This window comes from Diuraphis noxia, unplaced genomic scaffold (genome assembly GCF_037042655.1).
Source record: "Diuraphis noxia isolate RWA-SAM2 unplaced genomic scaffold, SU_Dnox_SAM2 contig0003, whole genome shotgun sequence".
Lineage (NCBI taxonomy): Eukaryota > Metazoa > Arthropoda > Insecta > Hemiptera > Aphididae > Diuraphis > Diuraphis noxia.
In genome coordinates this window covers 28731724-28743611 of record NW_028301713.1, presented here as the reverse complement: position 1 = coordinate 28743611, position 11888 = coordinate 28731724, and the positions used below count along the sequence as shown (strand labels likewise).

The following is an 11888-nucleotide window of genomic DNA, read 5'->3' as shown; positions in this document are numbered from 1 at the left end:
AATTATAGATTGGCAAGATCTATAAAAAGATTAGATTCTCTATAGGTCTTGGAATATTATGCTTAGAAAATAGAATTCCTTTGGGAAATCTCCTGATGATAATGGTATCATAGTTCACACCGGTCAATGGTCATGGTTCTATTGCTGTTTTATGGTTCATGGCGAATAGTGATTACAGATAAGCAATGGTGAATGGCGATAACACACCACAAATAAACGATACAAAATGTCAAAATGTTAAAAATGTAATTGAAGGTGAATTAGTGAAACGAAAATGAGTAATAACTACAATTATTGTCTACTGAATATTCATTATTATGATGATATCTATTTTTTGTGACTCAGTCCACTGACTACTTCTAGACTTCTAGTACTTAGTATTTTGTAACTTATTTTAATTAAACAAACATTAATTCCGACCAGATTATAATAACGAGTTTTGTTATTTAATACCATCAGGGATTTAAGTTTATAACTTTTTGATAAATAAAAAATCATCTCAAATACCTAACTATGTTTTTGGACAATAAAAATATAATATTGTTGTCAACTGGATCTTTTAACCCACCAACAAATATGCATTTGCGAATGTTCGGTAAAATTTTTTATTATTTGTTTTTGTAGAAACTGTTAATTATTTTTTATATGATATTGCTTAGAAATTGCTCGAGATCACTTAAATCGTTTGGGACATACAATTTGTGGGGGGTTGATATCACCTACTCATGATTCATATAAAAAGAAAGATCTAGCACCATCGTCACATAGGTGTGCAATGATCGAGCAAGCTCTTGTTGCATTACCTTGGGTGAAGATGTCTGATTGGGAAGTAAAACAAAACGGTTGGACAAGAACAAGACAAGTACTGCAATATCACCAGGTAAATATTTATCCATTTATTTGTTTTCATGCATATTGATTCATCTCCTATAGCTATAATAATATTACAGAATCATCTCAATATGATAATAACTTCTAGACTGGATGACGCAATAAAAGTCGATACTTCATTATTCCCATTCCAATTTATTGATAATATCAATGTCAACGATTCAAATCAAAACAGAGCAGTGAATGTAAGACTTTTGTGCGGTGCTGATTTATTGGAATCTTTTGCTGTTCCAGGCTTATGGAGTGATGATGATGTACGTGTTATTGTTTGTTGTAGACATTAGAAGTTTATATTTATGTTCTAAATAGTAATCAATGCATTCACAAGTAATATTTTATTTTAAAATAGTAATAAATCACAATAATGAATTCAATGTATTGTTTATAGATAGAAGCTATTGTTCGAGATTATGGTTTGGTCGTTGTTAGTCGTTCGGGATCCAATCCTCATAAATTTATCTATGAATCTAATATTTTAACTAAATATATGGTAATCTAATATATTATATTAATGTCTATACACTTATTTATAACTATTTATGTATATGAATGTTTTTTCTATTCTAGGCAAACATAATTGTTGTAACTGAATGGATAACAAATGAAGTTAGCTCAACAAAAGTACGCAGGGCATTATCTCGCAATGAAAGTGTAAAATTTCTTATTAGCGAGTTGGTTGAATCTTATATTAAAGAACATGGTCTTTATGAAACTCTGAATAAGTAAGTTATATCATAATATGTACTTATATATTATACTGGATGATTATTTTTACAGTTCACATTTATTAACAAGAAAAGTATTACAATTTTTAAAAATATTTTTTCAAAACCATTACATAAACAAAACATTTTTAGAAAAAATTATATTTTAAAATTGTTATTATTATTATTATTTTTTAATGTTTATAAAAACTTGAAATAACCAATCTAAAAAAAAATGTTTAAAAAAAAAAATACTTTAAAATACTTTTTAAGATAATGCATGGTTAACTGTTGAAATACACGGGTGGATATACACCTGACCATAGTCAGGATTATAGTAGATGCCCGACCATGACCCGACTAAAAGTAGGATCCCAACTATGGACGGACTGATACTAAAAGTAAACACATGATCATATTATAATTTACAGTAATAATTATATCTTCACATTTTTACTTAAGTAAAATACTTAAATACTTAAATTCTATCATGAAAGAAGATAAACTTAAAAATATTATTTTAAACCATCTAGAGGAAATTTCAGTTTCTTTAGGTATTTTTATGAAAATATACGACAATGGCTCGTGGAAAATTCATAAAAAAAATATATTTTTTTTTGTAATTTTCAAATTCGCTTTGAAAGTTAAAGAACGGCTTGAATTACTGACCAACTGCTAAAATTTTATTTATTTAATAATAATTTTTTATGCTATCAAATCACTAAAAACTATACTAATTGCGCCGAGAGAGTGCAAGTCAGCCGCGGATCCAAATTAAGTCGCTCCGCGGTTTTGAGTTCTAATTTCTCCCACCAAGTGGACTGGTCGTACACCGTCGATGCGCGAACTACGATGAGTTTTGGTCGCCGCCGACTTGCGCTCTCTCGGCGCAACTAGTATAGTCATTTTTTGTAAACTGTAAACTGTATGACATATGTGATTTTATTTTAATAACACTAGTCACTAGTGTTAGGATGTACTTATTGTATATTGTGTAATGTTAAATATAAATATATTATACATAACACATGAACAGTGGTGTATTTCGGAAAGGGGGAGTTTATCATGTCTAGACACCTCCCGACTTTAATAAAAAGGTCTAAATATTGTTATTAATCATTTATTTTATAATTTACTATTTTTATTTTAGTTAGTTTATTCATTAAATGTTGGTCGCCCTATTAGAAATCCCCCAAAATATGCTACTGCACATAATATGACATACAGTTTACAGTTTAAGAAAGTGACTTGTTTTTAGTGATTTTATAGCATAAAAAATTATTATTAAACAAATAAAATGTTAGCAGTTGGTCAGTTATTTAAGTACTACTCTGACTTTCAAAGTAAGTTTGAAAAAAAAGAAAAAGTTGTCATGATTTTTCCACGAGCCATTGTAGCACATTATTCAGTAGCTCATTAAAAATACCCAAAGAAACTGGAATTTATTCCGGATAGTTTACAATATTGTTCTATTAAGTTCATCTACATTCATGGTAGTACTTTCAAGAAAAGTAAAAATGTGGAGATGTAATTATTACTATAAATTATAATATTAGTGTCAATATGGTTGTGCATCTACTATAAGTCAGACCATGGTCAGGTGTATATCCAAAGCATTGGAAATATCATCCAATGTAGCTAGTGTACCCTTGTTACCTATTTGTTTAACACTTATGTTTATCTTATTATTTGCTGCTAATTAATGAATGGAAACAGTAAGTACTCAACTAATGATATATTGGATTTAAACTTGAAAAGTGCTTTCTTGTCACCCTCTCCTAGCAATAAAGCTCTTAAAAAATTTCAAATAGATGAAAAAAAACTTAATATTGATGAACCTGATAATCTACCGTGTACTGAAAAAAGAGTTATTAATTGTGAAAAAACAAAGGTAAGAAATGTAGTTGAAAGTAAAGAAAATTTCACTAGGGTTGCTATTCAAGTATCTGAAAGTGGTATTATTGAAGTTATAAGTGATATAGAAACTATGGTTTGACATTAAATTTACCATGTTTAGAAACAATGTGCCAAAGTTATTTGTTTTTTAGTAGTAATATTGTGATTTTATTGTTAATAATTAATTTTTATTTATTCTTCCATTAATACTGTGGTTTTAGATTTAACTACTTACCTGTCAAAGTATTGCCAAATGTATTAGGTTATGCTGAAAACTGAGTGTGATCAGTGATTTTATATTTTTATTACGTATTTAATTATTATAAAATATTATAAAATAACATTTAGTTCATATTAAACTAGATCTTATGTATATATTAAACAATAGTTCGTCAGATTTGAAAAAAGAGTATAAATTACTTTAAAATTTCTAAAATAGATACTTAGAGCTTTTACTACTCAAAAGAATTTCCAAAGAAAATAAATATGATTTCAAACCTATATATTTCTTTATTTTAAAATTTTAAATGTAGTTAAATATACAGAGTGTCCCGCGAGGATTATAATAATGGTGATATCAAAATTCTGATTTTATAATAAGATTCACAGGGATAAGAACTAAAATTATTTCATTTTTAAATTTATTTTAATGTGTTTGTAAAAAATGTAAAAAATATATTTTTTTATTTAATTATATCCAAAGATATTACAGATAGCCATTTTGTAGAGTTTATTTTTCTGAAAATGTTGACTTTTCAAAATTTTATTTTCATTAATTTCTTGATGTTTAATATTTTTTCTAGTTTTGAAGAAATAAAATATGATTATAATAATTTATAACTATTAAGAACACGAAAGGTATTCAGCTGGCCGAATGGGAATGCGCGAGGAGCAGCAGGTCACATGTTTGATAACATTATGGTGTTAAATAATTTGCAATTTTCTCGAAACTAAAAAAATATTTAAAATCAGGAAATTAATGAAAATAAAATTTTGAAATGTCTATATCTTCAGAAAAATAAACTCTACAAAATGGCTATCTTTAATTTTTGGGAAATAAATAAATAAAAAAATGTATCTTTTAATATTTTTACCAAAATATTAAAACCAATTAAAATATGAAATAATTGTAGTTCTTATCCCTGTGAGTCTTATTACAAAACCAGAATCTCAATATCACCATTATTTCGGGAGATATTGCAATGGGTAAATCTTCATGGGACACCCTGTATTATAATAAATTTAATTTCATTAAAATTTTTAAATATCTGCATATAAAATTGTATATGCCATGCATTGATACTTGATTATTACTATCATTAAATATATTCATACATTGTCAATTTAAAATATAATAATTATATTTAGTGCTATGCAAACTTGTCAATTAAAATTAATTTTTGTCTTTATTTTCATTTTGAACCATAAGAATTTATGTTTTGTTTTTTGACATTGTAGAATTCCAGTAATTTAATCTTCAATTCTAAAGACATTTTAATATTTAATATATAATTGTCTACTTTATAAAATATAATTTTAATCATTCTAAATCATTTAATAAATGCAATTTTTCAAATAAAAATATAATAATGTTGATGACTATTATGGGTTATATTGTGTGTGTTTTGATAATTTTAAATTTATATCTATAACTATAAATATTGAGTGGTTGGGATTCTTATTTAAAAATTATATTTTTTAGAAATTGCAAGATAATGCCAATTGGTGGTAATGTTTCTCATTTTTTTTTGTAAAAATACAACATTATGATTGATTATTTATAAAAATATTTTACCGAGAAAATAAGTATGTAACATTAAAAACAGCTTCCAAATGATTGTAACCTGCATAAACATAAAAATATGCGAACAGCTTTCACTTAATAGGGTATAGCACTAAAAAAACTGAAATAATATTTTTTTGTTTTTAAATGTTTTTCATCTTTTACATGGTATTTGCAAAGTTAATATGAGTTTGAGTATAACTGAAAGTCCATAAAATATTACCTAGTAATTTACTTAAAATTGTATAATTTTAATATAAATTATTTATTATGTCTACTAAATAATTATTAGGTAAAATTGATTTAGGTATACTCTACATCTTATTATAATTTGTACTTATAGCTTAATAGGTGACAAATATTTGTTTTTTTAAAGTTATATTTAAAGTTCATTTTTTAAGTCCTTGGTGATATTAATCACTTTATTTTATTACTATTTAAAAAAAATAATATTAAATTGCAAAATAAGATAAAAAATCTTTTCAATGTTGTCATACATTTTTATTTAGTAAAAATGTAACATACTGTTTAATTAGGTTATTAGTTTTAAGTCAAGAATGTATTTGTTTAATAGAACAAAAACATTTTTTTCCTCTCCTTTAAAAAAATAATTAAATATACATCCTTGTTCTTGGTTATGATTTAATATTATTATAAGAAAATTATTTGTATTAATTTAATGTTTATTAATTTATGTGTTAATAGAACTTTGTTTATTGAAACAAATAAAATTGTAACAAAGTTACTATTTATCACGTTTTTAAGAAATTTTGAAATGTATAGGAAAAATAATTATAAAAGTTATACATAAAAACCAGTTTGAAGTAGTGTCAATGGACGCGCCCTTCAGTCAAGCCTCCAAACCTAGTAAAAAAATCTCATATTTTCTTATTGTTTAAATTTATTACAGATTGTAAATTTATTTATATTATAAAATAAAAAAATAAAAAAGGTATACATATTGTAGAATGGTGATGACTTATGGACAAAGAGTTATTTTAGTTTTTTTTTTTCTAATGTAATAATTTGGTGTGTGTGTGTTTATATAATTATAGACTAGTAGATTGTATCAAAAGTAGGAAATATTTTTAAATTATTCATATACTCCTTAATAAAAATAAAAATGCTGGTACCAATTGAATTATTTAATGATTTAACTTTATAATAATGTTTATAAGAAACTACGAAAAAAAAATGTTAACAATTACTGTTTTATTTTTAAATATATTACTAGTAATTTTATAGCATAGATCAATAAAATTTGAATTGGAAATTGTAGAAATTAATATTGTAAAATCAAAAACTGATCAAATGCATGATGTTTTGGTTTTTTAAAAATAAAATTGATCATATCTAACATTTTCTTCTGCATATTATTTCTGACAAATGTATGTACATATATTATTTCTTAATCTAATTATTTTTTAGCTCTCTTTTAGTCAATAATATTTTGTTGTGTCCGTTTTTGATTTCTCAGTAAGCAATTCGTATCATACTATAAAGAAAATTAATTTAGGAGGTATTTAGTATCAGTTTTTGTGTCTGGTTGCAGATTTTGAAATTATTATTTTAGACAAAATAGGGGCACTAATTTGGTTTTTCGCCAGGGGCATTACTAATTCTTGCTATGGCCCTGGACACTAGTCCACTGCAGATTTTGATGATACAATAGTTATGTATCGTACACTACTAACATAAACAATGAATAAGCATGGTATAATATAAGTCAATTATAATACAAAAATAGCAAGGTATTAGATACTTAGTAATTAGTATAAACCATAGAAAAATTTAAAAAAATGTGAAATTCATTAGGTATGTATATTATTTTTGATAATTTAAGTCAACTCCATATTTCTATAAAACTTTTTCGAGTATTAGTTATTATCCATCCCCCTTCCAAGTTAAAAAATAATAGAGGGGCTCTGTCCTGTGTACTCCCTCCTCAATTATTCTAGCATTTAAAAATAAAAGATTTTTTATAAATTAAAAAATTGGGGAAACTAATATATTTCTTGTTTTGCCCATAATTTATTTGATTCAACTATATTTTTTATATTCATTTTTGTTTAAATTATTATTTTAGGAAGCATTCAAATATACAAACAATATTATCATTCTAATCAGTATAATGAGTGCTTTGTCTCTAATTATACTTAACGCTTGGATCTGCATGTAAATACCATCTCCTATAATTGTACCCATCCTTAATAAATGTTAATGATCTTGCTTAGTCAATTATCCAGGTCACCTGAGTAGAGAGTTATGTGCCTAGAAAAATCAAAAATCTCTTAAATTTAAATGAATCCATCATTAATTTTTAAAAATAGTGTCACCACTGAATGACTTTTTTAGTTTATTCTATACCAAGTCAAATTTGTAGCAATAACTTCCAGAAAATATGGTTATTGTGAAATTTTAATATTTATAAATTGCATACCTTTGATACCTAGGTAGATTTAGAACCTATCTAATAAAATGTAAACAATTTATTTAACTAATAATAATTATTTATTTTATTTTTAGTTTATTGTTTTTAGTGTTTTGTTTTTAGGTTAAACAATAATCAGTTATTATTAGTTTTATATTTTAAGCATGTAATTATTTGTTTCAGGTGAAAAGAAAGAAAAAACGTTATCATTAAATCAGATACCTACTCTGTTTAGAAATTTAGTAATCAATCAATTAATTTGTTGTTTACTAATTGTTTTCTATTAGTTTAAATTGAATATAGTTGCATGGAGATTGCTGCTATGATTTTGCCTGTTTCTATTATTAGTGTTATGATGTATGAATAGTAATTGTATTAAAATTATTTTACATGTACTTACATTTTTGTTATTTAATAAATTATTTTCAGTGTGTTATTTTGTAGTATATTTTTACTGTTAATTTAATTTTGTTCTATTTTACTTTTAAAATGTAAGTATTTTTCTATTATAATTTGTGAGTTTTCCTGAAAAATTAATCGATTTATTGTAATGTTAAAAAATATTATTATTTTTAAATTTATTTAAATTTTTACTATCTACATAAATACAAGACCTTTGATTAGGCAAGTAAGTATATCAAAATGAACACAAAATGTTGGTAATTATACTATTATATTCTATTATTAGAGTACCTATACCTACTACAGTAGTAGCCATCACTTAGCTTATAGAAGGTGGGTACCTACTAATTTAAATTAATTAATAAATACAATATTTTTGTAATTCTTATAGCAGTTATAACAATACAATAATTTACAATACAATATTTTAACCGCACATTTTATATATGATTTATGACTTAAGGATGTTGAAAAGTTTTACGCTAGGTAATAGTTTTTTCCTACGGGATGAGTTTGACTTAGTTTTTTCCTTATCCTTTTCTAGCTAGGTATTCAAATCTCCTAGTATCTATCGAAAGCTAATTTTGCTCTATCTGCTGAAATGTCTATTTTATTTTACTAACTAATTCCAAATAGTTAGATGCTATAATGTCCACAGTTTTACAAATGAACATGTAGACATAAATATTTTACATTACTCACTATAACCGACTAACCTAACTGGTTTTCATTTTCATTGGCATAACCAGGATTTTAGAGGTCAGCGGGATAAAGTTACTGGCTGCAAACGAGTTGTGTCCCAAATACTGAATTGTGACCCCAGGTTTTTTATGTTATACGACGTGTACCCTTGGATTTTTTAGGTTACATGAGTTTTGTGTAACTTAAATAAGAAGTATAAAATAACTACACAAATCATTTTAGTATAATAGGCATTAGTGTATTACATATAGCCCATATAGGTATAAGAAGAAAACTGAGATGATAAAGTTTTTTAAATTTAAACCTTGAAATTTGTCTATTATATTATTATAGGTATACAGGGTGATTTTTTTATCATGAACCACTCATTATTTCAAAAAGTATCAATGTTTTTTAAAATATTTTTTTACAAAGTTTCATATTGTTAAAAAAACAACGTTTTTATGAAAAAATTATATTTTTTAATATTTTTTATCCTTATAATTTTTTAAGTTTTTTACTTTTTTGAATGGCAACCTAGAGTTTTAATTTCATATTCCAAAGCAGAATATTTTTCTAAGTATTTTGATACGTAAAAATCGAATTTTGGACGAATAGTTCATGAGTTATAAGTATTTAAAGTTTAGACAAGCGGAGTAGTGGACAAACATTTTGCGGGGTAACCCCGTACCACTCCACTCCGCCAATCTAAACTTTAAATACTTATAACTCATAAACTACTCGTCCAAAATTCGATTTTTACGTATCAAAATACTTAGAAAAATATTCTGCTTTGGAATATGAAATTAAAACTCTAGGTTGCCATTCAAAAAAGTAAAAAACTTCAAAAATTATAAGGATAAAAAATATTAAAAAATATAATTTTTTTATAAAAACGTTGTTTTTTTAACAACATGAAACTTTGTAAAAAAATATTTTCAAAAACATTGATACTTTTTGAAATAATGAGTGGTTCATGATAAAAAAATCGCCCTGTATACATATCATGTATATATTTCATAGGTACCTATCTAAATTTGAGCAAATAATAATCATACTGCACTGAGAAGAAATTGAAATATATTTTTTTATAAACTCAAATTGGGGTATTTGTACATTACAATAGATGATTAAAGCTATGTAATACATTATATTTTACATAAAAAATGAGAATATTTTATCTGGCCAAAAATTATGTTTGTATTTCCTATAAATAATTGTCAGGTTATTATAGTAAAGACCTATCCTAACCTATCTTTACTATAATTGTGTTTTTGGTCTAATTAATGTAAATAAAAAGTTTAAAATGAATACACAAATAATTATTGTCAAAATAGATTTAAGTACCATTTTTCCTGTTTTGTCCCATAATTTTCCAATCTAAGTATCTTATATATAGTTATATCAGTTATTAATGTAAACCTCACTATAATATTATATTCCAATATAATCATTTTTGTAGGAAAAACGAAAACGTCATAAAATGTCAATAAATATTTACCGTCCCTTTAAAGCACTAAAAAAATTACCACCTTCAACTAATGGTACACTTACTTCCGATATATAGGCTTCAACAAATACACAACTGCTGAATTGCTAGTGGGCTTTTAAAAAGTTATTTTCCCATAGCTGGTCCGAAATTCAAATTCATCCTTCGACCCTGATAATACCTAATCATAAAATACAATGTATGACTGGAGAACGCTGTACCGCCTGTACCTATAAGAATAAACATTTTCGTAAATTGTTCACTAAATTATTTTTCCGGAGACTTTAGCCCTAGCGTGGTCGTGAGGGGCATTTATTCCGGGATTTTTTTTCTAAGACCATCTTTTCTGTAGACCTATTTGTGACCTGGTTATCTGACTGACCCACGTACAGACGTACCTACTCATACAATAAATTCTGGGCATAGCCGTTTTCGACCAAAAACGTACCCTTCCCTTTTCGGCCGATTCACTTTTCGACCAAATTTAAAAAAAGTCTATTCCCTTTTCGACCAAAATTGTACCCTTCCCTTTTCGGCCGATTCACTTTTCGACCAAATTTAAAAAAAACGCCAATTCCCTTTTCGACTAAAATCGTACCCTTCCCTTTTCGGCCGATTCACTTTTCGACCAAATTTAAAAAACATCGATTCCCTTTTCGACCAAAACAAAAAGTTTTGTAATATGATATGTAAAATAAAGAAAATAATTGGTATATAATTTTTGTAAAATAGAATACCTATATATTAGCATTATTTCTATGTTATGTTAATATGTCATAAACTACAAAACTCAGACGACGCGACGATAGACCACAATTATATTGACCTTATATCATTTTTTTTTATATAATATATCTTATATTTTTAATAATATTTGCCATTATTTTACAACAATCATACACCTATTAGTTTATTTCTTAATATTATATTATACACATTACTATTATACGTTATAATTATTGACAAAAATTGTATATTATTATGTTATTCTTTTTATAAAATATTATGTACAGTGTGACATATTAGTACAAAACTAATGTTAATAATATATAAGTATATTATTATAATATTATAAATATTTATTTATATATTTTACACATCTTATACAACTTATACTTTTAATAATTTTCTGTAAGTATAAACTAAACTCTAAAGTATATTATTATATTGTATATTATTTTCTTTATTTTACATATCATATTACAAAACTTTTTGTTTTGGTCGAAAAGGGAATTGATGTTTTTTAAATTTGGTCGAAAAGTGAATCGGCCAAAACCAGGGTACGATTTTAGTCGAAAAGGGAATTGGCGTTTTTTTAAAATTTGGTCGAAAAGTGAATCGGCCGAAAAGGGAAGGGTACAATTTTGGTCGAAAAGGGAATAGACTTTTTTTAAATTTGGTCGAAAAGTGAATCGGCCGAAAAGGGAAGGGTACGTTTTTGGTCGAAAACGGTCTCGCCCTAAATTCTATGGAATTTTAAAAATAGCTTGCTTTTACTACCTATTAACCAGTACCTATATATAAATATAATTTTTTTTTTCAAAATGGATTGATTGGATTGTTTGTCTTATGACAAATAAATATTTTTTATTTTTACTTTTTCTTAAAATT

General features: G+C 25.5%; 1 protein-coding gene across 4 annotated transcripts; it reads left to right on the top strand.

Annotated features, from left to right (window-relative positions):
* Positions 1 to 209: 209 nt before the first annotated feature.
* Nmnat (nicotinamide mononucleotide adenylyltransferase) lies at positions 210 to 8141 on the top strand. 4 transcript variants are annotated; one of them, XM_015524581.2, is made up of 7 exons: positions 211 to 595; positions 660 to 880; positions 951 to 1145; positions 1280 to 1381; positions 1459 to 1613; positions 3312 to 3486; positions 7889 to 8141. In XM_015524581.2, the coding sequence occupies exons 1-7, from the start codon at positions 514 to 516 to the stop codon at positions 7916 to 7918; spliced, it is 960 nt and encodes a 319-aa protein (XP_015380067.1). In that variant the 5' UTR covers positions 211 to 513; the 3' UTR covers positions 7919 to 8141. The 4 variants fall into 4 exon arrangements, with proteins under 4 accessions (XP_015380066.1, XP_015380067.1, XP_089079850.1 ...); XM_089223724.1 differs by lacking the exon at positions 7889 to 8141 and adding an exon at positions 6058 to 6229; XM_089223723.1 differs by lacking the exon at positions 7889 to 8141 and adding an exon at positions 5194 to 6229.
* The last annotated feature ends 3747 nt before the right edge of the window (positions 8142 to 11888 follow it).